At 43.1% G+C, this 27,510-nt stretch overlaps 1 protein-coding gene across 8 annotated transcripts in view; it reads left to right on the forward strand.

The window, feature by feature from the left end:
* The window catches only part of IKZF2 (IKAROS family zinc finger 2), a 117,985-nt gene that overhangs the window by 71,139 nt on the left and 19,336 nt on the right, over positions 1-27,510 (forward strand). For 5 of the 8 annotated variants that reach the window (XM_041460204.1, XM_041460205.1, XM_041460202.1 and 2 more), the window contains 2 exons: positions 962-1,129; positions 23,862-23,999. The exons of 1 other annotated variant lie outside the window; for it this stretch is intronic. In XM_041460204.1, the coding sequence (XP_041316138.1) occupies positions 962-1,129; positions 23,862-23,999 (306 nt within the window). Of the gene's footprint in view, positions 1-961; positions 1,130-23,861; positions 24,052-27,510 lie in introns of those variants that run through there. 2 more of the 8 variants (XM_041460207.1, XM_041460209.1) reach the window with 2 other exon arrangements.

The raw sequence follows: 27,510 nt of genomic DNA on the forward strand, positions 1-27,510 counted from the left end.
TTCAATTGATCTGCTCAGCAGGACATAAGCAGGTGATTAGAGCTGACTGCCTGTGCAAGACTGCTGGAACAGTCTGATTGTCCTCAACAAATGTTGATACAGAATATGGTTTTGATAATGTTCCAGAAAGCCTGTGTGAGTTCATCAGGGGTTTTTCCTCTAAATCATTTTCTTAAACATGGAGGTTTTTTTAATGGACCCAATCCCCACTGTCTAAGGCAAATATGAAGGCTTAACATAAAAATTAGCTTTGGACGTGTGTGTGAATGTGTGTGAACACATGGGATGAAGTGTTAGGGTAAGGTCTAGGGTTTCTGTTAGTTTTTCATCAAATCAGTCTTTTAAATTTGTTTTATGTAGAGTGCAAATTTGCTTGGTTTACAGTTTAATGGTGTAAGATTTTTCTCAACTTTCAGTACTGCCCAGAGCTTGCAACCCTGATCCTCACTCACATCCATGCCCTCCATGTCACTCTAGCAATGCAAAGCAGCCTTTAGAAAGGGCTGTCAGTTAAAGTATAGCACAAGCAAAAGGTTTGGTTTGAACCAAAGACCTTAACACCTTTGCTAAGGTCCAGTTGTTATGATCAGTTCTGAATACTCATATGGATTGGACCTACTCTAAATATAAGTGCAAAACCATAGAAGTAAATACTGCAGAACCACAGCTATGGATCTAAATTTTCAGCAGAGCTCATCTTTTATGAAGGATAGAAGCTCTGAGGTGAAGAACTTTCAAGAAAACCAGCAAGCATTGATCACCTCAAGGAAAGAGCCTCAAATCACTATTGGAGGCTTTGCCCATTGTGCAAAAGAAACGGCCTCTGACTTTAGAAGTGCCGTGTGATGGTGGTGGTGGGGACTGTACCCATGTGCAATGGCACTGGTACAGAGTGGGAAAGTGGCCTCTGTGCATCCTCCGATGTGTGTTGACAGCTCTCTCCCTTCCCCTTCCCTTCCAGGTGAACGCCCCTTCCACTGTAACCAATGTGGAGCTTCTTTTACCCAGAAGGGGAACCTGCTGAGGCACATCAAGTTGCACTCTGGGGAGAAACCGTTCAAATGTCCCTTCTGTAGCTACGCCTGCCGGCGGAGGGACGCCCTCACAGGACACCTCAGGACACACTCTGGTGAGCCCACCTTGGCTTCTCCTCACACCTCTTCCTTCCTTTATCACTACTTTCCCAGTGCAGCAGGTAGTGAAAATAAAGTGTAGCTCTGGGTCTGTACCGTCCTCTTCAGAGAGTGCAGCTCTCAGCTTTGGGAAAGCCTTGATGTGAATCAGAAAAGTTGTGGTTCAGCCACACCTCTCCTTTTGTGTAACTGAGCTCCTCTGCTGATGCTATCGCATTTCCCTCTCAGTGTCTCCTTGGGTGTATCCCGGCTTCGCTGGCAGATTGTTTTGACATTCTGGGCCCCAAAGTGGCTGTGAAATTCCAGAGATCACAAAGAATAACTGTGGGCTCTTGGAAGCCGGCTTTGCAGTTCATACCCATTTCTTCATCTAATAAATGCCATATGCTGGTTGAGTTCAAACTTGTTCATCTTTCAAAGCCCTCTAAATTGCATTTTTGATTCAGTTAGATCTTGCTGTAAAGTCCTAACTCATGGCAGCCACAGCACTCACCCTAGAGCTGAAGGTGGTCAAGAGAGACTCGGTTTCTCTTTCCTTGTTAAATCATAGGATTATGTCTGTATCAAGTCTACATGATACAGTTTCTTCATAAGTTGTTGAGGAATACCTGTTTCATAGCTGCGTGCTGGTAGCGTTGGAGCCCCAGCAGTTGGGATCAGCTGTGATTTTTGTCCCTGTCCCTGCACCAGGGGGCTGCATTCTGCCCACTCACTCATCTGTGCAGGACTCTTGAGTAAGATCTTAACTTGCTGTGTTTGTATCTCCTGAATGTTCAACTTGTGTGTTTGGGCCATTTATAAGAGGTTGTATGTTTAATTGTTGAGTGAGCAGAGATAACTGGACTGGTTGCAAGTGGCAGCGTAACAAATAAACTTCTTTGAGGTGTTAGCAAATGTGTGACTACTGAAATACAGTGGTGGAGGTGCAACTGCAGGCAGAAATCCTACATGGGTTTCCTGACTCTTTATATGTATTTCTTCTCCAGAGTCAACCTCACTTCAGAAGGTGTTTCTGTTTTAGGAGCGTTGAGCTGGTCTTGGGATACAGAGTTCTTTGGCATTTCCAAGAATAGGAAAGGGTAAGCTAGTAAGCTTCCTCGAGCATATTTGGGAGCATGCAGGATGCTGTACTGATGGAAAATGCTGAAAGAAAGCTTTGAACTTCCAAGGGAGTACAAGAGTTGGGACTAGGCTGTGAGAGGATTGCTTGAGCTGGATTTGATCTGAAAGTCAGTAGGGAAAATGTCTGTGGAACTGTGAGCTGCAATTTTCACACATCTGACAATAACTGTAGTTTCAACTGGAAATTTGAAAAGAAAACAACACAATGCAAATGTTCACAATTAAAACAAAAAGAGAGTTGTGACAAAAAAATTTCCCATATTACCAAACACAAACATTGCAGTTGAAGACCTTCTCACAAGATGAATATAGATTTTGTTACCTAGATACTGCTATTGGCAGAGATTGTTCTTCCTGTGTGAAGAACACGTGGCTGATGGTTCTGTGTTTTGCGTGAGGATGGAATGTAAAGGTGTGGGATTTTCAGAAGGCACCTAAGCTGCTTAGCACGAGTTCCCCTGGAGCTCCTTCCCTAACTGACTTAGCCATGCTCAGCTGTGCTCAGTCTGTAATTTTAGGCTTTGTTTTCAGCAGAGAAAGTGTCACCCCTCTAAGCACTCAGATACAGCAGCTTTCAGCGGAGGGCCAGCAGGAACAGACAAATGCTCTCACAATACTCTCCAAGGCAGTTCTTAGAATTCTTGGCGTTCACAGGTGAAGAGTTTTAATCTCGTTAAAATCTGGATTATTACCCTAAAACCTGGTATCCCCCTGCACAAAGGCAGAATGCCACTCTGGCCATGGGCATGGGAGTTAAGGTGTCCCTGCCATATGAGCAAGCTGGGTTGGTTTATGCACACCTGGATCATGGAAAAGATGGGTAGATGTCCCCAAGGGACTCTAAACAGTTTGATGTCAGTGTGCTACACAAGCATTCTGTGTAAGCATTTCATAAAGTACACATCAAAGTCTGTAAGTAGGCCTGGAAGGTGGAGCAGATCCAGCAACTGTAGGGAGGGTCTTTTCCAACCCAAACCATTCCATGATTCTGTCAATGTTTATATCTTCTGCTATTTCTGGCCAGAAAAGAGGATATTGGATAAAATATAGAAAGAAGAGGTTGAAAACTGTTTTGAAATAGGAGACTTCAAGCCAGTTTCAATCTGGTACACTTAGTGTCTAAATTGAGGTGAGTCTGAATATATTTTTGTAAGAGGAAATCTCTTTAGATCAGATCCTCAGCTGATGGAGATTGGAATTACATCCTCTAAGTAAGGAAAGTACTCCTGTTTGGCTCCAGCCGAGAATCTGGTGCACAATTTCATGAATGCAACACCAATTCCCTTTTTTTGAATATATGTATATGTATTCTTTTCCTACTTAAATAAGAGTTTTATTAATAAAAAAATAAAATACCCAAGCAAAACCCCTTAATCTTTTCTCCTTCCCCAGAAGGTTTAAACTACTATGGAAGGCAAACTATACAATAAAGGAATTGAAGAATTTTGTCTTATCTCTTTTCTTTTCCTCAGTTAGTTTGACTTGTGGATTTCAGAGCACTTTGCTTGTGTCACCACTTAGTGACAGATTCTCACTGCTGGTTTTTAGTCAGTTCTTCCTGTGCTTAGTGAAGTTTTTGTACAGTACAACAGGAAAGGTAAAAAAATAAGGAAATGTAGATGCAAACAGAAACTAGCAGAAGCATCTCTGAGATATCTGAAATAGCTGATACTTACTAGTAATTTAAAGATAATTACTTTTTTTTTTCTTTGGATTGATGCTTGTTCATGCTTTTTAATGTTATTTCCTGTTAGTTTGAAAATGTTTCTAAGCATCACAATTTACATTTTGTCTCCTGTTCTTGTGCAGAATCATATCTTACTGTGTAAGTATTCCCAGGCTGAATGGTTAACAAAATATTCTCATCTGTAATGCTGCTACTGCTGTTTAGCCCTAAATAATTAAGGACTTATCACTTGCAGTGATTTACTCCTGCAGTTATTTACCTTTTACGGACATACAGAGTTCTGATGAACTTTATGTCTGTATTTTCCTCCCACATGCAGCTGCTTTGGTTTCAGGAATATAATGATGCCTTCAGGACATCAGTAAGATAATGCCTGGGGAGAGATTCATGCGCAGAATTACACTAAGAGTGGGCATGTACCTCAAGGTACTTACAGGACTTTCAGGTGGTGTTTTCAGAATTAACTCCATAGTTCCACAAATCAGATAATATGAGAGGTGCCAGAGAGGGCTTCCAGGATGGGAGTGTGAGGCTGTGGAGTGCTGGAGCAGAAGGTGGTAGTCCCTTCCTGCAGGATGCACTGGACAAATCAGCAGGGATTGGCTTCACCTTGCTTGGGTTTTGCTGTTTTAAGGGGAAAAACATCCAGGCAAAGCCAATCTGCTGATGGCATTCACAGAGTACCTTCTATCTCACCCTGAGACATGCCTGTTGTCTCTGTCCCCTCTGGAATTGCACAACAAGACAGTGGCAAAGACAAACTGTATGAGAAAAATTCTGCTGTAGGCAGTTAATGAGCAAACCCCAGAAGTTTTAAGGAAGGCAGCTGAATCTGACAGGTCAATCTGATGGTTAAAGCCATCCAGATGTTGGCCTCCATACTTTGAAAGGTATGACAGCCTGATGCTGTTTTACCCCAAAAATCCAGGCATCCTCAGATGGGCTCATAAACTTAGCAGTTAGGTTTTGGCATGGATTTCTCTTGTGTCTAAAATGGAGCTGAGTCAGCCCTCCCCTCATAATGCTATTGTAAACATGAATGCTCTGACAGTGCTTGAAAAAGTCAAGGCTGCAGTGATGAGCCATGTGGAGGAGCCCATAGCAAACACAGGCACCTCAGTTTTCAGAGCAGGACTTGGCCACTAAGTCAGAAATGAGGGATGGGATCACTTGCTGAGGAGAAAACAAAACTCAGAATAGGTTTTGACTAAGTGAGCATCACCCATCCATTGCACTAAGTAAGGATGGTCCTGTGTGCCGATTGTTTAGTGCTTAAAAGGCTGTCTCATCATGTTTGTCCACAAACTGTCCACATGGACATTAATTCTGGAATTTCCTGATTTTTCTTTTTACTTGGTGGCTTCAGTCACGTTCATTGCTGTGGGAGTGTGTGTTATTCATATATGAAAGCAGTTTTACTGTCTGTTTCTTCCTAAAAAGTGGGTAGTCAGATTATTATTTTTTTCACAGAAGATTGTCCTCAGAATACATTTTAAAATTTGCTTTGAAGGTATTGCTTTCCTGCTTAGAAAGTGTCCTCTCCAAAGAATTTTTTTTGCTTTTAAGAAATATTTTTCTTCCCACTCTTCCTCCTGCATTGTTGCTGCATGTTGTTTGTTTCTGCCCACATCTCCAATAGCACTGCACCAATGGTATCCCTTTATTTGCAAAAGAAAATCAGAAAGCCTTTGTTTTAAAAAGAAAGGCTTAGGCAAAAACTCCCAAAAGCACAATCTTAGCAAACCATGTACAGTGTGCAAGATGTATGACTAAAAAGGAAAATGCCCTGTTCATGGAAGCTCTTTCCATATTTGCTGGCTAGCAAGTGCAAGTTTCTCATGTTGTCTTGTCCACAAGGACTTTCCTTTCAGCCCTGCCTGGGTGGCAGTGAGCCATCCCAGGTGTGCCCACACCCCTGGAGTTGGATGGCAGACCTGAGGAGTGCAATCTGTGTGTGCAGCTGTGCTCAGAGCTAGAATGAACCTGTTCCCCAATCCTGATGACATGCCTGCCTCAATACATGTTTGGGAGAGTCCCACGTCTGAGCAGCTCGTTTTGGCTGAAAAATTGGAAGAACAAGTGCTGGAATACACAGTGCTGTCCATGAGTTCCCAGCTGTGAAAAGCCAGTGAGAACTACTAAAACAGTGGCAAGGATGGTTATTAAGAGTAATGAAGTCAATGTTTTAAACTGGTCTTTTTCATCTTGAGGGAACTTTTGCCACTATTAACATCTCCACTCTTAAAAGGCCCAGTATCTGCTCTGTAACCATGTTTTTGAGGATGGGAATGTCATAATTAGATGAATCTTGTGATCTGACGTTCTCATTACACTCTGAACTAGACTGACTCAAACACTTTGTGAATGGGGAAAAAAATTCAAAGCAGACACATAGGATACAGTCTGAAAAATCAAATGTGTATGTGAAGAAGCAAGGGGATATTCTGCATCCAAATGCCATTTCTCCAAGTAGGTTAGCAAACAGCATCTTCCCTCGGTTGTGATGAGCTGGTGGGTATTTATGCTGTTGATCTGATATTAGAGCTCTATTTAATCAGGCAGAGCTGCTCTTCCTCTCAGGTTTTCTTATGCTGTTTCAGTTAAACTCAGTGGAATTACCCCAGTCACAAAATCATTTTGGGTTTTTCTTATCAGGCTGCGGGTTCCAAACCGCTGTGAGCATGTGCACAATCCTGCAGCAGCTCTGCTTCTCATTACTGCTTCCAGCACCTAGAGGCCTTCACTTCATGCTGGAGAGAGCCTAAAATCTCTGATATTCTGCTTTCCATTTATTTGTGTGTGAGTTTTTAGAGGTAAGCTCAAAATATATACGGGGTAGGAGTTTGTTATGCCTTATGCCCTGGGGATCCTTGTTTAAAATTCAATCCTCTGTGGAGCACTCTCGTATCCCGTGCTTTGCTAGAGCCCCACCTGGACCTGATCCTTGGAGTGGAGGGGTCTTCTTCATCTCCAGAGCAACTACTGTGATAAATACTGGTATTGGCTATATGGACAGATTATCTTTTATGCTCAGGATTATCTCAGCTTGGTCTTTTCTACAGAGTATAATTACCACTGAGAAATCAAAGAAATCTTTGATTTAAAGATGCTGTAGGATCTTGATCATTCCAGCAGAAGTACATTTGGTCTTCATTTTCAGGGCAACTTGTGAAAATATATGGTTCAACCCAAAGCAAGGAGTGTTCACTTTTATGTTTTGGTCTTGAAATTCCATAAAGATTACCTCTTATCTGCTGTAATATAGGAATCAGTCTTTAACTGTTCAATGCAGGAAATCTGCTTTTGACAGATGAAACAGAGAAACACGAGGAGTGGTCTTGGCAAACAAAGGTAGATGGAGATATGCACCAACCTCATGAATCCCTCTCTCTCTTAGGACTAGGTATCAGCTTTTCCCCCACTCCTGTCTAGAGTGTGTGATTGAGACAGCAGGAGCAGATGTCCTGCAACTCCCTGTGTCTTGTGGTGTCCCAATGCAAGCAGAGGAGGTGGTGGCACTTCTAGTGCCTGGGCACTCCCTGTAAATTGGCTGCATAGGGACTTCCCCCTCTCCTAGAGACCACAGGCACCAACACCATGGGAGCACCTGGTGTTTGTAAGATAGGTCCCTCCTGCTGCCTCTCCCAGTGGACCATGGCTTTGCCAGGTCTACCAGCAAGTCCTCTGCAGTGCTTGGAGGTAACAAGGCTCTTTTTCAGGCAGGAGCATCACAGTGTAAGATTCACATGGGGTTATCTCTGATTAATTGTGACTGGTTCGTTCCTGATGAAATACCCACACAAGGATGGAAGCTTGTGTTTGGGATGGAACTGCTGACATCAGTTTTCTGCATGTCTCCTGTCTCCCCTCCATGTTAGCAAGTCACATCCTGGCATCTTTACCCAAATTCTGTCCCTCTGTGTTGCCTCAGGCCACATGGAATGGAACAAAGCACCTGGTCCTGCCCTTCTGGGCTACAATTTGGAGTGCACACAGGCCCCTCTGCTGCTGGGTGCTGCCAATTCCTAGGCCAGCCTTCCTGTTCTGGCACAGCAAACAAGACAGTGCTTTCTTTTTCCTCTGGGCTTTTATTCTGCCACAGTGCTATATGTGGGATTTCACTGGCATCAAAAAAGCATGAATGTGGTAAGACTTCTGCATATAGAGCAGCAGTGCTTCTGAACACCATGCCTAACCTGTTTTTTAAACATCCAGAGAGACTGTTTCTGTTGCCTCCCTAGGGAGACAATTCCACTTCCTATCTGCTTTTTATAGCTGTGACTCTCATCCTGATATTTAACCTTAACTATTCTTTCTTTTGGTGTAGATTATTGCTCTTTCTAACACTATCTTTTGCGACTGTGAGTAATTCCTGTGCTCAGTTTACACTATGATAGGCTGTAGTTATATATCTAGCATTGATTCTGTTCCAGTCTGTCTTTATCTTCCAATCCTCTAGTCTCTTTTTTTATTACTAATTTTGAATGTTTTTGCTACAGTTATTCACTAGTTTATGAGGGAACTAAATTACTAAGTCCTTTGATGCTTTGGAAACGGGCCAGTACAGATGCAGACCCCTTAACCTTATCACTGCCTCAGTTGCTTGCCAGTAAAATGGAAATAAAGAGCATTTCTCCACCTAGTTGAGATGGTGAGAGGGCAGCACGTGGGAATCACGGCAAGGCGCAAACGTATTGCTGCGATGAAGGTCATGTAAGTACATTGTAGAGTACTCAGTGGTGCTGGTGCCCCAGCTGCACAGCGCTGCACATGATCTCCTTAGGTTTACTTAGCCTTTGTGCAGGAGTGAAACGAGATAATTACAAAGTGGAAGGAATAATAACTTTGTATTGTTACCATAACCACTGAGGTATTAGACCCCGATAGCAGCGTGATTATCTCAGACACAATAGTAAGGTGATTATTAATAATACTAAAGGACTTACTACTTAGCCTGCAATTTTTGCGTCATTTCTTTAAAAACCCCTATCTATTCCATCAGCCCCAAGCCTGTGTGAAGTTGGTGTGAGTTGCTGCCTTCTTGTTATCTGGTTTTCAGCGATGAGAAAATGAAACAGGAAAACCCCCATGAGACCCAATTTGCAAATTCAGGGACCTAAGCACCAAGGTAGCTCTGTGTGCATCATTTGTCTTTCTGCACCAGAGCTGCTGTGGACAGGCTGGCAGGTGAGACTCTAGTAGCTCAAGTATTTAAAGATCTGTAGTCTTTTGCTCCTTTCAGTTCCAGCTAGAAACAGTTCCCTTGTTTTTCTTGTCACCAGGGATTGTTTTAGAAATGTGGTATTTTCACGCTCAAGTTAGCACATGTACATACAAACCCTGGATTTAAGGTGCAGGTGTTGCATCTGCAGGGATTTGGGTATCTCATTGTGTCAGGATAAGCTTGGAGGGACATGATGCAGCACACCAGGAGCCCTCCTGCTCCAGAGCCAGCCACTGAGGTATCTGCAGTGGGTTTTGAAGACAGAGATTCAACAAGTGACAGAGAAATTTTTCATGCAGCTGAGATGTGAACATGGTTTAGATGTGACTAAGCCACATTTCAGCAAAGCCAAGACCACTTCTGAGCAGCAAATATCACAGCAGCTCTAAGGAGCAAACAAGTGTTGGGTTCTTTTTTTCATCCTGAGAAAATTATTTTCAAGGGCAAAAAGCTTCTGCATATCATCTCTGGGCAAAGGAGACCCAGCATTTGGAGCTGGCCTTTGTCAGTTCTTGAAGGAGTTTGTGAAACCTTTCAGCTTGGGAATGTTTGCGCTTGGAACCCATCAGTGGTGTGAGGCCTTCTTTCATTGATATCTCAGAGCTGTACTACAGGGCAGTGTGGCAGGGAGAACCACCCCTGACATTTTTGACAGCATATGTTTTAAGGTGTAAAGAGGTATTTTTGCCATCTGGAAAGGAAGCCAAGAGAAACTAAAGGGGCACAAAAATAACCCATAACCCATGCCACAGCAGAATTGAGGAAAGCTGCTACTGATATATTCTCCTGAGCTCTCAGCAGCCTGTAATTATGAATTGGCTTAGAGCTAAGATATTGATGGATATCACTCAAGAAGGAAAATGAGAATGTCTAGATTTTTTTACAGTCAACCTGTACTGAACTCTGTGTGACTCTCCTCCTATTTATAACCCTGTGTGAAGTTCAAGGAAACTTGTCCTGGAGGTTTCCCATGAGAGGGAACTGTGTTTTTACCTGACTAAAGCTCTCTGGATATTTTCCCATTTTTTATTTGATCTAAGTGTGAACTTTCTCCACCCTCTGCCCCTCCTTCCCTTCTGGAGTGGTTAGAGAGGTTGATTGCAGCCAGGATTACACAAGAGATGCCAGTTGCACACATGTTTTGCATAACTGTGCTGTGTTGATTTCAGACAGGGTGCCCCAAGTTCCCTCCCTGCCTTGCAACAGCGAGTCAAGATCTCTATCTTCATTCCTGAAGCTGGAGAAATGCTGGTGAGGCCCTGACTGTTGAACCTTTGACAAAGAGCACCTGGATGGGACAGAGCTATCCCTGTGGAAGAGCCTCTACTTAGAATTTGTTTGGGCTCTTTGTATCAAAGGTGCAAGAGGTACTGCCACAGTGAAGGGCTGCAATGATCTGTGCCAGCTGCTCTGTGTTCAGGGAATGTGCTCCCCGAGCACGTGTTCTTTCCTTCTATTCCAGCAAGAGGCATAAATGTTCTCATGTGCTCTGAGACAGCCAAGGACCTCCCCTGGGGAGAATCCTGACTGGAAAATTAAGATAGGCTCATCCCAGTGCTCATTTTGGGACTAGTTCAATGTGGCTTTTATCTTTAGAAGCAGCGAGGTCTGCTTGATTTCAGTGAGAATTAGGGGCTTTGACAGCCTAAGCCCTAGCCTCCGTTCCAGTTCCTTTTGCCAGGAAATAGGTAGATACTTTCTTCCTCCTGCCTCATTTATTTGGAGTACAAGTCAAGAACAAACTGGATGGGGCTTTGAGCAACCTGGTCTAGTGAAAGGTGTCCCTGCCCCCTGGCAAGGGGGTTGGAATGGAATGATTTTCCATCCCAAACCATTCTGTGATTGTGTGACAACAGCACAGGGTCCCCCTCAGCCAAACAGAGCTGGGGCTGTTCCTAACAGGTGTTGCCTCGTGGGACAGAGCTGGCCTCACAGGTAGCCAGAGCTCAGATGATTTAAGGGCTTCAAGGTCTTTCTAAAAAATAAATCACATGCAAAAAATACACTGCAGAGAATCTGATGTTGAGATTTTTATGTAGCAAAGTGACATGGGCCACAGACTCTGTCTCACTTGGATACCCTTCATGTGCCTGCTTTTTGCTCGTTTCCTTGGAGACAGTGTCTTGTCTGAGAGCAGCTAGCCTTGGCTAGGAAAGGCCTGACATTTCTGGTTTGTGGGATAAAGCTGTGCTGATGAATTTTCCAACAACCACAGAGGCAGGATTTGGTACAGACATAAGCAGTTCTGAGCAGGGTTATCATGTGGGCATCTCTAATACCTCTCTGGGGATACCCCTGAAGTCCCTGGTGTGAGAGCAGGGTTCAAAGATCCTCGAGGAGAGCCCAGCGATCCCTGTCCCTCAGGTATCAGAAACGTTTGACAAATTTCTGCCTTCCCTTTCCTTCTTCCAAAGAGCTGAGTCAGCTGGACTGGCATGTCTGGAACTCTGTGGCACCGGAGCAGGCAGTCTGCCAGCAGCATTACACACTGCATCCAAGGGAACACGTCACTCCTCTCTCTCTCTCTTTCTCTTTTTTTTTTTCCCTTTGCAATCTCCACCCTCTCCCTTTTATTTTTCCTTGTTGATCCGTGTAGGTGAGTCAGAGAAACCTGCTCATCCACAGCCTGTTCCTTCTTGCCAAATCCTGGAGCAACACTCCCAGTTCTTGTTGGGTGTCAGGAATAGGTTATGAAAACAAAAACTGATGCAGTCAGTGTAGTGGCTATGGAGCCCATAGGGTAAATGCACACAGAATGGCTTCCTGACAGAGTGATACCTTTTGTAGGAGACTTATTCTGTGATTCATATATAATATTAGTTTTATTCCTATAAAGCACCAGGATGGAGCAGGGAGATTATTTAAGGCATAAATTGGAGAACATCTGGGGAAAAAATCCATCTTAATTCTGAATTTTGAAGCAACAGAAGAATGGAAAATTTCAAGTAGGAAAACAGGTAGTTCACGAAAGTGGTTTTGACTGATGTTTTGGTATTAATTGTAGTTCTATTAAGCTAAAGAAATTCTATGGATATTGCCACATTTCCTCAGGGTGTGCACTATTGATGAGTTTCTGACCCCAGGAATTAAAACATCGTGAATCTGGGTTCCTATATCAGATACTTACAAATAAAAGCGCAAGGTGATAAATTGGCCTTTTTATTTACCTTACAATATTTATTTTATGAGTGGGAAGGGAGTGAGTGAGCAAACACGCAAGGTAACTTTTCCTCTTTGGTCAGCTGGCTCCAGGAAGCGGGTGCCTAACTTGGGCTGAGCCTGCAGGTGTTGGTAATGCTGTAGGGCCAGGTGTGTCTCACTGTCCATAGCTACATTTCCATCAGGCAGCATCAAACCTTGATTTTTGGCATCTTGAATTGGAATGAAGCTGTTCAGCTGCAAAGGATAGATCATTCACCAGGAAAAGTGCTTCGCTGGACTTTTATGTGCCATAGTAAAATGTCCATGTTAGCTATATTGTGAAAAATGTATCCATTATGTTCATATGGTCTTCTACAAGCAGCAAGTTTGTTCCAAGGGCTAAAAATGAGCCAGCTTTGAGAGGCTGCAAGTACAGTTCTGGCTGAGAAGCATGAGATTTCTGCCTCGATCAGCATGAAGTGCTGGAGTGCAGGCCCTGGGACAGGATCACACCGTGGTGAAGAGAAGGTAAAGGCCATTTTGTGTCAGGTGATCAAGAGGACTTTGTGGCAGGAGATACAGTCCTTTCTCTGAGTTCCAGCCCAAGAGAAGAGGAAGGTTTACTGCCCAGCTGCCTTCTGCAGGGGAGGAACCTAGAGGGCCAACAAAAAGGGACTTGACACAGGCAAGACATCAGTGTCACAGGTGGGAATGAACCCAGATGTTCTAAATTCCCATCTGCTGACTCAGTTATTACAAGACTTTCCACACAAATAAAAATAACTGATTTTTTTTTTCTTCCAAATATTGAGGAACAAGAAAATTTACATCTTTTCACACTTGATCCAGACTTCTGGGTGAAATCACCTATTTCAAAGAGCTTAGTGTAGCCTTCAGTGTGATTTTTTTTCATCAGGGAATATAGTTAAGTATATTCAGAGTTTCCTAAATTCCCTGTTTTTATAGGAAGCCACTTAGAGAGCTATTTTCTGTTGTCCAGCTTTTCTGTCTTTACTTTCAGCCTAAGAGGTTGCCTTTTCTTCCCTTCTTTTCTTTTCTTCCTTTTGGTTTAATTTCACACCCATATTTAATTCCCTTACATTTTTTTCAACCTCCCTTTCAGTCACAATTAGTTTCTGAATCTATCCAGGACTTGTAGTGCAAAGCTAATTGTACCAAAAAGGAAACATCCTAAACCCCTAAATCTTTCCTTCTTTTCTCCTTTTCTACTCATTCTCTCTACTGAACAAACCAAAAAAATCCTGGGTATTAAGAAGTACTCTGAAATGGTTGGTTTTTATTTTTTGTATTGTAGCAAACAATGAACAACCCTTCCCCCCCCCAAAAAAAAAAATCCCAAACAAACAACAACAACAAATCTAGGAAAAATATAGAGACTAACAAGTATTGCAGAATTTTATTACTTAGAAAAGATTAATCTAGCTTCAATATCAGACCTAGATATTTGATGTAGAGGTTTGGGCTAGAACAGAAGCTGCCCAGTATCTCAGATGCCTCCCTTAAAGGACCCCATCATCCTTTAAAGGATACCTTTACTGTTAATTTTGCCGTGCTAAGATCTGTTTTTACAAAATGCTCATGATTTCTTCCTGCCAAATACTGTGGTTAATTTTGACTGTAGGGCAGTAAAGGCCACTGGTGTAGGTGAGAAAAGTCCCACCTTTATTTCAAGCTGCTGTGCGTTGTTGGTGATAAACACACATGTTGTGAGGCAGAGAGCAGGAGCAGGGGATGGGAAGGCTGCACAGGTGGAAGGAGACAGTCAGCTCTCCTGCTGTTTGACCTCATTTGACACTGGTGCAAGACATGGCAAAACTGCATGCCTGAACAGCAGATCTTGATGAGGGTGACATGAAGGCGTGGGCCACACTGATTCCTGGGCAGTTAGAAAAGTGTGAATAACAATTTTCATGTCCCAAAGGAGCCCATTAGTTTCACAGCCTGACCTGCTTTTGGAAACAAGATTTCCTTCAATGTTGGCCTTGATCAAAATAAGTGAAAACTCCCAACATCAGTGGTTAGGGAAAGAAGAGGAGCTGTCACTATTACTCTTCCCAAGTTGCTGTTATCTTCATGACAGCTTGGTCTTAATTGTCTGTTTCCAAAACTTTGTTTCTGACAGTGACAAGAAAAGGGAATACTTACAGGAAGGGAGTGTGTTCTTCCTACCTGCTAATACAAGACATAAAACTGAAAGGTGCCAGGTGCTAAAAGATGCTTTTTCTCACGCAGGAGCATGTAGGTGGAACAGGGGAAATCATTGCCACGGGATGAGAAGAAATGAGTTAAAGGGCTTGCTCAGTGATTTTGTGCAGGAGAAAAGTTATTTAGTGTTATAGTGAAAGCGAAACGTGGTGTCTCTATCTCCTGTTGTTTATATAGTATAGGATACCTGGTAGCACTCTGACACTGCCTGCTCCAAATAATTCTTAGATTCTGTTGGCTTTGTAATGCTCAGGGGCTTCTGCAGGATATGCAAAGGGGCTGCACTTGAAATAAATGCAAACTGCACACAGCTGATACCAATTGGCTTCCATAGAGAAGTCTGGCCCAACATCTACATTTGTTTTACCCAAGAGGAAACAAAAACCCCCAAACAAAAGCTCTTGTGATGGGAGTGTTTGTCCAGCAGCATTCCTGATCTGCACTGAGGTACCCACACCCTGCGCTGCCCCTGGGAGCTGTTCCTCCCACCTGCAGTGGAAGCTGGGCTTGCAATGGATGACGTGTGGCTCTCCAGGCACCTCCTGACATTCCTGCTGAGCTGTGCCACTGACAGGGAGCACACAGGACAGGGCAGAGAGGAACAACAGGCCGAGCTAAACTTGTTTTCATTTCACCTGCTCGCTCTGTTGCTGGGGCAGGGTTAAAATGAGGAGAAGCCAACAAGCGCATTTTGGAAGGTTTGCCTCGTGAACCAATTAACACTCCACTTATCACTTTATGTAATGTTAAAGGTCTGAAGTGGAGTGGAAAGTCACAGAGTTAAGGTTTAACCTCTTTCTTCAGCCTGTTCCCACCCACATCCAGGTAGCATGGAAATGTTGCAGGTTGGACTTTCCAGAGTCACCTCTTGTATTCCTTGGAAGGCCTCTACCCCTTTTAAAAGTTAATGATGATAAACCTGGCTGCTTGTAAGTCACTTTGGTAAAACACCAGTTATTTTGTGGACTTCCTGGTTTGTGTTAGTTCATCTCAGCACCAGAGTGCAATCTAAACAGAGTCCTTGTCTAATATTATTTAAACATTTCAGAATCCATGTAGAATTCCTAGCAACCCCATCAGTGCTGGGGTTCTGGACCTTCTGGGACCTGACCTGGACAGTGCATCCAGGTCAGTGGCCTCACAGCATTAAGTGCAGAACATTTGCACTTGAAACTTTCAAATATATGTGGGGAGGGAAATCAGAATGCTTCGTTGGCATTAATGTAAACTAAAAATTGAGTGTCAGGTTCCTTTTGCCAGATGTGAATGAAGGAAACAGTTAAACCATGAGAAATACATGAGGAGAGCTTCTATGTAGTGCAGTATATGTTTCTTGAGACGTAGAATTGGTGCACATACCCATGAATTTTGTCTCTTTCAAAACTAAATGCAGCATTATTGTCCCTATCTCTGTTTTCCTTGATTTGCTGCATAATTTATTTGCATGTTTTCACATAGACAGGTACATTTTCCTTTGTTTTTTGCACATACACAGATACAACATGCAAACCTGCAAAGCGAACAGGTGCTGCATCTTCTATGCTGCAAAGGAAAAAAATGGGATGTAAGATTCTTGCTTTTTCTTGGTTTGAATGGGTGCTGCAAGATTGTGGCAGGAGCCGTGTGAATATTTGGACAATTTAGAAGATTTCAGTAATTCTGTGACTGTGCCAATGAAGCAGGAGTTTGTTTGTTTATTTGTTAAACTTCTGGCACAAAAAGGGCACCTATTTATTTATAAGCCTGGTGGCAGATTGAAACATTGTTTTATCTGTAAAATTGTGCAGATTAGTTAATAAGTAAATACAATCTCATGAATCATATAACACAGCCACTAATAGCTGCAAAATAAATTGAAACATCTATTAAAGTAATAACAGGCTGCAGGCAGAACCTCCTAAAGATATACAAAAGGACCTAACCCCTTAAATGCTGTACCTGAGCACTGATATTTACTGATTTACTGTACATTCTGGCTTTGTGCTTCCTATAGACAGGGTATGGATAAGGAAAAGTTTCTCTTGACCAGTGAATTTACTTTTAGCCAAGCTGTAGCTTGGATAAAGTCCTCAGGGCTTATGTATAATCTGGTGTTCAGCACTGCTTGTTGTGGCATATTGAGGGAGAACCGAACACGGGTACAGTACTCACTGCTTGCTGCTTATTTGACAGTGCTGTAAACAACTGGCAGGTGGATGCAGGTGTCAGGCTGCTGGTTTGTGCCCTGGAGGTGTTCACAGCAGAGGCAGGCGTGTCTAGAGAACCCCAGAGTCGGAGGTGCGATGTTTTGCCGTTGTTTCACTGGGTGCTGATGTCCCACGAGAATCCAGCTGTGTTTCACTGCCAGCTGTAATAGGACGTGGTAGCTGTCGACAGAAATCACTTATCATTGACTGCCCCTGTGCAAAAAGTCAGGACAAGCTGCTTTTCACTTGCTGAGAACCTCACAAAATGTTGAACAGCCACGTATATATCAGTTAAAAGTGATAATAATGTTGACTGAGGCACTAGGCCACAAGGTCACGAAGTCAGTCGAGTGCTCTGTTGCAAGCTCCCAGTCAAGACCTGTATGTAGGCTTCTCCTGTTGTCCTGCTACATTTTGAGTTTTGAACCTTTTGAAGTGCCCAGAAATCTTATTAAGAGCAAATCTACTTGTGTAACTTCTGTACTGCACGATCTGGTGACCCAGCCCTTTACCACATGGCCTCATGAGCCCTAATACTTGGCCCAAAATATGTCAATCAAAAAGGTCCTTGTGAAATGGAGACATCAGAATTCCGTGAGGTCCAGAAACGTATCTGCATCCCTTGAAAGGTACCTCAGGTACTGCTGCCTGTTCTTGGACTGGGAAGGTAAAAAAAAGAATGTGAAGAAGTTTTCATAATGTGACTAGAGATTATGTTGTTTCTGAAAATTAGATTGCTTTAAGATGTCACAGGTTGGGCCCTCAGGAGAGGATGCATTTGACACTGTGTGTCTCCAGTCTGTGTGTTTGTGTGCTCTAGGCTTTATTTTAGATGTCTACACACTTTGACTTCTGCATGCAGGTTGTCTTGGACAATCTTGGGCTGGTTGTGGGACTTGACCTTATTTCTGAAGTCCAGTATATATGAGTATTGTGTGTGTAATCTCACAGGCAAAAAAAAAAGGAAAAAAGGCAACGCATCAAAGAGCCCCCATGAATTTCAATTAACACATTTACAGTCATTAAGCACAGCAGTGAGGTATGGCTTCAGAGTGGGAGGCAGTTCCCTTTGCAAAGCTACGTGCTGCTCAGAGCCAGCATGGGCTTAGGTCTCACTCTATTTTTTTTTGTGATTAGTTTGTTCAGGGGTCTGTTATTCATGTAAATATTTTTGTGTGTGAGACTTCGAGCCAGGCAGCTCTAGACAATCAGAGGTGCAGTGTTTAATTACAGTAGCATGGCACAGCCACCGTGTTGCAGCCCTCCTGCTGCAGCCTCAGCTCTGCCTCGGCTCTCTCTGGCTCTCAGAGCTGCATCCTTGGCACGGGCAGCTGGAGGTGGCAAGGACAACCTCCCTGCACTATTGCACCCTTCTTTTTTATCCCATGTGGGGTAAATGTCATCAAGCTCGGGGCATTTGACATCCCCCCTGCGCTCAGTTTCCCAGCCTGAAAGAACTCTGTGCAGCACACAGCCTCACAATGCCACATGTTGTTTTATTTCTGATTTGATTTTCTTATTGTTCCTCTGTTCTGTGCCATCCTAAGTATCTCTTCCTGCTCTTTAATGTTCACTCCCATATCTAATATAATCATAGTGTGTTATTAAGTCCTTAATTTCTCAGTAGAGGTACCAGTGCTATTTTTCTGTGTCTCCCTACTTGTGAGTGCTCCACAAAATTAGCCTCTGTGCATCTGGCAAAGTGCACGAGTTCATTTACATGCTGTGAAGAAGGGAATTATTACCTTAATCATACGTATGAATAATTGAAGCCCAGGAAATCAGAATAACTTGCCTGCAGTCACAAATTTGTAGTGTAACCAAGAGTTGAACTGTACGCTCCCTAGTCCCAACCCAGTGCCTTAAATCAGATTTCCTACCTCTGTGTTAAAGCTCATTGTGCTCTGATAAGTCCCACTCAAGGCAAAGGGCTGCTTTGTAGGCACTGTGTGACTGCAGAACAGTTCCCTTCACTTAGGCACCTTCTAGCTTGAGGGAACAATTAGTGAATTAATAAAGATTATGATGGGGGACTCACTGATATGCTGAGATGCTCAAATGCGTCCAGGAAAGGGCAACAAGGCTGGTGAAGGATCTGGAACACAAGACCTGTGGAGGAGTGGGTGAAGGAGTTGGGGTTGTTTAGCCTGGAGAAAAGGAGGCTCAGGGGAGACCTAACTGCTCTCTAGAACTCCATGAAAGGTGCTTGTGGTCAGGTGGGGATCGGTCTCTTCTCTCAGGCAACCACTGATAGGACAAGAGGATACAGCCTTAAGCTGTGCCAGGGGAAGTTCAGGCTGGACATTAGGAAAAAAATTCTTCAAAGAAAGAGTGATTGGGCATTGGAACGGGTTGCCCAGGGAGATGGTGAAGTCAGTCTCCCTGGAGGTGTTTAAAAACAGACTGGATGTGGCACCCAGTACCATGGTTTAGTTGATAAGGTGGTGTTAGGTCATAGGTTGGACTTGGTGATCTCAAAGGTCTTTTCCAGCCTAGCTCATTCTGTGAGGTATCAGCTCAAAAGAACCTTTTAACTTTAACACTGCTCCAGGAAACCTCACTTGGAGAATACTGATGTTTGATCCAGCTCTGGGGCGCTGGGGCTGAGCAGGAGTTCAGATTTTACAGAAGTCCCCATCAGTGCACTGCTGTCAGAGGGTCTCTTGGGCTGAGCCTAAATAGCTGTGTTAGATGGCCATGCAGTGCAAAAATCCTGGCTGGCTCCACTACCACAGTCTGGCCAGGGCAACGGAGCAGAAGTAATGGAAATCTGGGGCAAGCCTCTGCTCCTTGGACTGGGCCAGCCCACGTCACACAGGCAGCCGTGCCCAGCCCTGCCCGAGCAGGACGTGTGAGTGCTCCAGCTGTGGCCATGGACACGAGCCAATGGACAGGGAGGAATTCTGCTCTGCTTTGCTGCAGAGGACAATGTGCTGCCCAAATCAAACCAAAGGGAGGTTACTGTCACTGCTCTTAAGGGAGGCAGGATTTTAGCTCACTGAAGTGCATTGCAGCTCTGAACCCATTCCATAAGCCTTTCTTGCTTTATATGCTTATGGCAAGGTGGTACCTGGGATGCCTTGTTGTTTCCCTTTGACTTACTTTATATTCTGCTATTCACTCCCATCTCTTTTGAGAGCAAAATGCTCTCTGAATGCCTTGAGGGCTCTTTCACTGACCTTTTTTATGACTGTAAAGAAGTTTCCTTAGGCCCAAGTCTGCTTTCTGTCTTGAATATTGACCTTAGAGTTACACCATCTCGTCACTGCACGCAGACTTCCCAGCTATCAAAGTTCACCCACAGGACTCAAAGTATTCCTAACTCAGAAACACCTTGCTTTTATGTCCTCCTCCTCTCTCCCCTCCTCCCTCCACATGAGCGTTTTAATTTCACAAGCAAAATCCATTTTGCTGTGAATTTTGATGAGTGGTTCACCTGTTTCCAGGGTAAAAATTGTACTTCAAATTTAAATGTCTTTTTCACTGTGACTGTCATAATATTTTCCATTTGAGGCTGAGATTCCACTGTGGGTTTTCTGTGCCATGTTGTCATCTGTCCAAATCTAAGCTTAAATGTGTGGAAATTCTGACATTTCAGTAAGAAATATAAAGTGGGTTTTTTATGTTCTTTAAGTTGGCTGTTTCATAGGTGTGGCCACTGGGTTTTGCCCAGCACTCTGGTCTTTCCCAGTTCAACAACAGATCGAAGATTTCTCAAGTTTTTTGGGCTTGCTTGCATTGACTGTGCCGTGTCATTTTTGTGAGACTAAGTGATGGTGATTTTTTATCTGATTGTTGATCCTGAAAAGCTGATAACAGAATAATTACCCCAAACCAGGCATTTCCAGCCTGACTTTGCTTGGCAAGAGATGGTTGTGTGTGATGCTGAATGTGGTGTCCGTGTACGTGTGGATCTTGGAGAAGGCAGCTTCAAATCAAGCAAACTTGGAGTGGTTTCACAGTGAAAATGGCTCTGAGGTAGAAAGAGCCATTCTTCTCTGTGCTAAAAACTCTGTCTGCGGTTTTGAGAGGGGTTTCTTGGGGTTTTGAGAGTGGTTTGGTAGATGTAGCGCTGTTGGACTCCTTCCCCTCAAATCAATGCCCTTTAGTCACAGACTGCTTATGCCCAGTAGTCTGAGCTACATATTTTGGGGGCAAATTTTGAATATCGCTGTTTACCTACACTCAAGTATTTGACAAAGGCTGAAATATTTTTCGTCAGTCATGTGGTTTCGTGTCAGGTTCTTATGTGGAACAAAGTATGCTGTTGAGATTATCACCGAAATTGAATTCTCTAAAAGGCTTTTACCGCTTTCTATCAGGTAATATGAAATACATAGAAATGTACACCCACTGGCAACATTCACTTCCATTTTTTTTTTTTTTTGTCATTAACTTCTTTGAGAATACAAGAGGATATTTGCAGCTCTTTCAGTGGCTTGACATTTGTCACAATGATACAATTTCTAAAATGTTGACTGTAATTGCTGCCTCAGCTCGCTGAACCTCTTAGCAAACGGGCTGTGAGAATTGCTGGTGACACAAACTCCTGCTATCAGAACTGATTCCATTGTGGTCTGACCTGATCAATTGCTCTTTAACGCAAGTGCCAGTCACTCTGTGTAATTTTATAGTGTAAATCTCTGTGTAATTTTATAGTGTAATATTTTACACCTTTGGGGCTATGATGTGATTGCATCTCTAGAGCCAGAGGGGACAGAGTTGGGAAATGAACCCAAGGGAATTTTGCTTGATACTACTCAACTGGTGCTCACAAGCTTCATTCTTTGCAGCTGTGTGTTAAGCAACATGACCAACATTCGCCACATGTTGTTTATTCTCTTATCTTTCCCCCAAAGAAGAGAAAGTGTGTACAGGGCCTATCCCTTTCCTTGAGGAATTATGTTCCTCAAATCCCTTATTGCCTGTAGAAATCATGTCTTTATCATTAACTTTTATCCTTTCTATTAATGTTCAAATTTGATAGAATTTGGGTAGCTGACCATCCGAGATATCATTGGAAAAGCTCTGCCATGTTGTATGTGAATAGTTACTAAAATGGTTGCAATGCAGGGAGCAACCATTTGAAGAGGTCTAATAAAACCTCTTTTTTGACTGTTAATTATGAATTTTTTATAATATGAGCTTGTAGCAGAATATTTCTCTCTGTGTTAAATGATAATAATGTAATAATTGTAGCTGCCTAAAATAGCTGCAAGCAATCACACCTTTTCCTTGTGCCTTACAGTTTATCTAAGTTGCTTGATAGCTTAGTGTAGCCAGACTGGGTGGGCTAATTCGGCCCTGTTTCAGCTCAGTTAACATAATTCCTTCCATTGCACTGGTTTTTTTATTAGACACCACATTAGCTTCTAATGAAGGTGTCAGACTGACAGACATTGATGCCATCTAGATGCACAATGAAGCATTGTAATGGTGATTACAGAAGCCTCTCCATCCTGGGGAACCTCTGTTGTGTTTTCCTAAAGGTGCCTCCAGAATGAACTGGCTGGTTTATGTTTAAGAGCTGGGGCTTGATCCAGATCGTTCACATCAAGGGCAATTATTCTGGGAATGATAATGAGTCTCACGCTGGGCCTCCACTGAGAATTCCATTACCAGCATCAGTTACGGCAACAGTGTAAGCAAGTGAGCAAACTAAAATGAGGGCCACAACAACTCTTTGGTCTAAGACACACTTTCTTGAGGATGAACCTTATCTCCAAACAAAGAAATCCACAGTTTGGATACTTACTAAAAGCAGGGGGGTTTTTTCCCTTGCTGGAAAACTTGGTTGTGCCACTAAAATGTGCATACAAACTTTTTTGGGAAAACCTGAAAGTTTCTGCAAGCATGTTCTTTTCATCAAATTCCTTTTTTCATGTTTGAGCCCTCTGCCCAGCTCATTCTTGGCTGTGCCTGTCCCCCCACATCTTCCCTGTGTTCCCCCATCCCAGTGGTGATGATGCAGTTTGGCTGCAATTAGTACAGCTCAGATTTCATTAAGTAAATGACTGTGAAAAGCTTTCAATATTGGGACAAACCCAACAGAAACATGTAGATTACCCAACAGAGGATGTTCTCAAATTCTTTGGCCAGAAACTAAAATTCTTACCTAAGATTTTCAAAACTCTGGAAGAAGTTTGACCTTCCCCTTCCCTCAGCCAGCTTTGAATTTTGCAGCCAATGGTGTTTTACTAGACTTGCAGCACTGACTTAATAGCTCTTTAGTTATTAGAGGATAAATGTTCATGTTCTACAAGTTTAAATTATATTAAAAGCCTTTATTAGCACCACTTGGCAAAATACCTTCTGGCTAGCTTTCTGGCCTTGGGCTAGGCCATTCTTGTGGTTTCTTAATGACATACTATGAAATGGATATAATTTATGAGAATTTGGTGCCAGGTTTTGCGTGTATTAAGAGGCATTTGCCGTTTGTGCTTAATGCTGCTGAGCAAAATGAAAAAGATTAAAAACTTGAGTTATGTCTTGCATTCATCTGGCTTGATTTTCATTGTACATGGCCATCTGTATTTTTATGTATATGTATTTATACTATATATTTTTTTTATATTATTTGGTCTCTGAATTACTGGTGGTTGTTTAGTTCTGGCATGTAGCACTGCTGTTACCAAAGTTACTTTCAATTTATTTTCCAACCCTCCCTGAGTAATTTTGGCAAAGTATTCTCGATGAAAGAGCTCTGAGCCACGTAATAGGTTTCCCCACAGCTGGGAGAAGAATTAGGCCACTGGGGCAGCTCATTTTTGTGACGGCAACTGTGCCATGGGCCAAAGGCCTCAGAAGTTTCTTTCCCACGAGACTTGGTGCTGGGGTGTGATTCAGCTGATTGGTATTTTCCCCCCCTCAGCATCTGTTTATTTGCTTTTGCCACCAAGGCCGCCTCCTTTTCCTTCTGCTGATACAGCGTCAGTGTGAAAAACGGATGGGGCAAAGCACCTGGCGGGTGGGAGGAGGCGTGTGCGGTGGGAAAATGGGCCTGGGAGAAAGACCTGGGGCTCGAGTAACCTTTCTTAGGTGTGTTTCCATCACAAGAGTTGTTTGCGGCGGAGGTGTGAGCTTTGGTGGTGGCAGAAGCGGGCTGCCGTGGATCTGACCCGATGCTCTCATTCTTTCCGCAGTGGGGAAGCCTCACAAGTGCAACTACTGCGGCCGGAGCTACAAGCAGCGCAGTTCTCTGGAGGAGCACAAGGAACGCTGCCACAACTACCTGCAGAATGTCAGTCTGGAGGCTGCTGGGCAGGTCATGAGTCACCATGGTGGGTGCAAACCGCCTCCGGAGCTCCCTCGGACTTGGAGCGGCTCGTGCGGGTTTCTTTCCATCTCTTTTTCTTCCTTTTGTCTTCACATCGTTTCCGTCTTAAAGATTGTTTGCACTCAGAGAGGCAGGAGGAGAAAAGATGGGCTGAAATCCTCACTCTGTCCAGTTTAACAGCTCTATTTGTGTTTATTTTATTTAAGTCAGTATTTCACTTTTTTAGTATGTGTATATATGCAGACATGAGAATAAAGTCAAGTCACTTGTTCAAAATTACCCAAAAAGTAATGTCATAGAATCGTAGAATGGTTTGAGTTGGAAGGATCCTTAAAGACCCTCCAGTTCCAACCCCCTGCCATGAACAGGGACACCTTACAATACACCAGGTTGCTCCAAGCCCCATCCAGTCTGGCCTTGGACACTCCCAGGAATGGGGCAGGCACAGCTTCTCTGGGCAACCTGTCCAGGGCCTCACCACCCTCACAGGGAGGAATTTCTTCACAATGTCCCATCTATCCTTGCCCTCAGGCAGTGGGAAGCCATTGTCCTTTGTCCTGTTCCTCCATCTCTTGTCCCAAGTCCCTCTCCTGCTCTCCTGGAGCCCTGTTGGGTGCTGGAAGGGCTCTAAAGTCTCCTTGGAGCTTCTCTTCTCCAGGTGAACACCCCCAGCTCTCCCAGCCTGGCTCCACAACAGAGGAGCTCCAGCCCTCTTAGGCTTCCTCTGGACTCACTCCAACAGCTCCATGTCCTTCTTATGCTGAGAGTCAAAGTCATGTATAAAATGTATGATTCTCTTCCCCTTCCTTTCTGATAGTGAGTGATAATTAGAAAATATAAGGATGACAGAGATATTCAGAAGTCACTATTTTTACCCTCTGTAATACTGTCTTGTGCCTCCAAAAAAGGGAGGGATGGATGTGAAAGTCTCTAGAGCAGAATGGGATTCAACAGTGTTGTAAAAAGTAATTGTAACAAAAAAAAAATGTTTGTATGCATTTACATTTGCTGGTATTAGTATGTTAACTAACACTGCATGTGTTAATATACATAAGGACCGAAGATTGCCAAAAAGATTGTTGAAAGCAAGAAATGTCAAACTCTGTGAATTTGTTTTCAGAAATTTCTGGAGCTATTAGTATGGATAATGAGCATAATGTCTCAGACTTCAGGGTTGAAGGCTTATCTGTAGCACTAAATGCTAGATGGTAGCTGTCCAAAAAGAGTTATAATTTTATTCAAAATTGGTGTCTCACAAGCTCTTCTAAAACTGAACTTCTTTTAACTTTTCAAAGTTGTCTTTAGATGTTTGATACTTGAAGACTTCAAAATTTTTTTCTATTTAGAAAATATAAAAATTGAGTGTTTTCCATTTTAATTTAAAATTGACATATACCTACAAATACATTAAAAAAAAGTTAGTTGTGTTCAAAAAATGAAAAGGTAAAAGAACACTTCCAATTTTTTTTTCTATTTTGCTTATCATGACTAAGTGGAGACATAGGAGTTAATCTGGAAATAATTTCTGTAAAATGATTTTTAAAACCCTGAAAATGCAAGCTGAAATAAAATCTCTTCAGCATTGCTGCTATAGGCTATATTTTGGTGACAGAAATCTCCAAAATTTTTTAAATAATACTTTCTCATGACCAATTTAAGCCTATAAAGGCACATTAGACAGTTTTAGTACACATTGCCAAAATATTCATACAGCTCTATTAAGTAATTGCTCTCTTTGTAGACACTCTAGAGACTAAAGTCAACATTTAAAATGTCATGGATGTTTTAAAGATATTGAGTGATTATGTGCCTGAGGTGCCTTTTTTCTGGTAAAACTCAGTGAAAAGGCAGATTTCAGGGTTTTGCTCTTTGGAGGTACCTGTTCAGGGCTTGGTCACTTAGGTAGGAGTAGAAGCACTAAATTGATTCCCAACAAAATACCCACTCCTTGTGCCTGTCTTGTTAACCAGGGAGGGATGCCTTCAGTCAGCCTTTCCTTAGGGAATAACAGGAGCCTGCCCACAGCTCTGACAGCCAGGATGTTTGAGATCCTGTTGTGGAGGAGCTTCCCAAATGCTGCTCAATGTCTGGTTTTATTAGACAGTTATTTATTAAAATAATAAATTAAATTAATTAAAATTACTGGGGAAATCTAAAGCTTTTCTGAGCTGCCTAATGCCATGACAAGAAGGGTAAGTCCTTAACCTTGTCTGCCCAAAGAAGCTGCAGTGATTGACCTTGCATTGATTTTTCTACCACCTGAAGTTAAACCAGTGCAAATCCCATGTGGACAGTTCTTTTATTTACAGCCTGACTTTACTTGGGCTTAAAATAGAAGTGTTCACACAGCCACTTCACTTTTCCCAACAAAGTTAGCTTAAAGCAGCACTTTGAATTCAACCAGTGCCTCTTTCTCCTCCGGGCAAATATGTCTGTGCCTCCCCTGGTGAATGTTTCAGGGGATGTTTGATCCAGTGTCTTCATTTAGTTGTTTAGTGAGGGCACAGCGAGGACAGGCAGTGACAGGGAGATCCAGATTCAGCTGGGACCGGTCAGAAATCTCAGCTCCCATCCCAGCATCACTCACAGCAGTGAAGCTCAGCATGAGGGTCATGGGCACCGACCTGTAGAGGTCTGTAGCAAAGTCCTTTTTCCTGGGACTGTAAAGACACCAGGGAAGAGTACAAAAATGGTTACTCGGCTTAATGTTAGGCCTTATACTAACCCTGAAAAAACTGTATTCATTTCCTTGTCTCCCATGTCACACAGGGAAATTATATTCCTGAGGATGACTAGAGTATGTTTTGGAGACTTTTATTTTGCATCCCACTGGGGTGAGCTTTCCGAACTCTCTTTCCAAATATGTGGTGTTTTGTTTTTGCTGGGCATTTTGAAGCACTGGAGTGTGTTTTGTTGTGACTCCTGCTCACAGCTTCTCCACTGCACACGGAACAGGGAGACGTGGGGATTTTCTGATCCCTACCAGCATCCTGCTCCTCCTGATTTAACAACACCAGCATTGGCCAACACTAAGCATTGATCCAAATTATTTCTGCAGAGACTAATTGTTCCAGAAAACTGGAAGCAGCCCCTAGAGGGTTTGGATTTTTTTCAAGCATTGTGCTCAAGCCCATCAGTTTACAGGCAAGCCACAGACATCTACTTTGGTGCTTTCAATTATCTCTGTCTTGCAGATGGCTAGATCACCTGACTGAAGCCACAAGGGGAAACAAGAGAGGAGGAAGGAGGGCTAATTTTTGGGGGTGGGTAGGAATATACAAATCTCTGGGTCTTGCTCCATCGTCTTGCAGGGTGCCAGTTGTTTGTCGAGCTGCCCCTCCTCGTGTTCCTGTTCCCTGCTCAGCAGGACAGATGCTGCAAGAGAGATCCCATGATTTTGTTGTTGAAATTTTCAGCTAAGCAGTGCTGGCTCTGGAAGGAGAAATTAGTCTGCAGTCTCCTAGCTTGCAGTGTGTTGGGGGTGACAAAAGGGACAGTCCCTGCATGCCAAGAAC

The sequence above is a fragment of the Pyrgilauda ruficollis genome, unplaced genomic scaffold, assembly GCF_017590135.1.
Source record: "Pyrgilauda ruficollis isolate IOZ18807 unplaced genomic scaffold, ASM1759013v1 scaffold140, whole genome shotgun sequence".
NCBI lineage: Eukaryota > Metazoa > Chordata > Aves > Passeriformes > Passeridae > Pyrgilauda > Pyrgilauda ruficollis.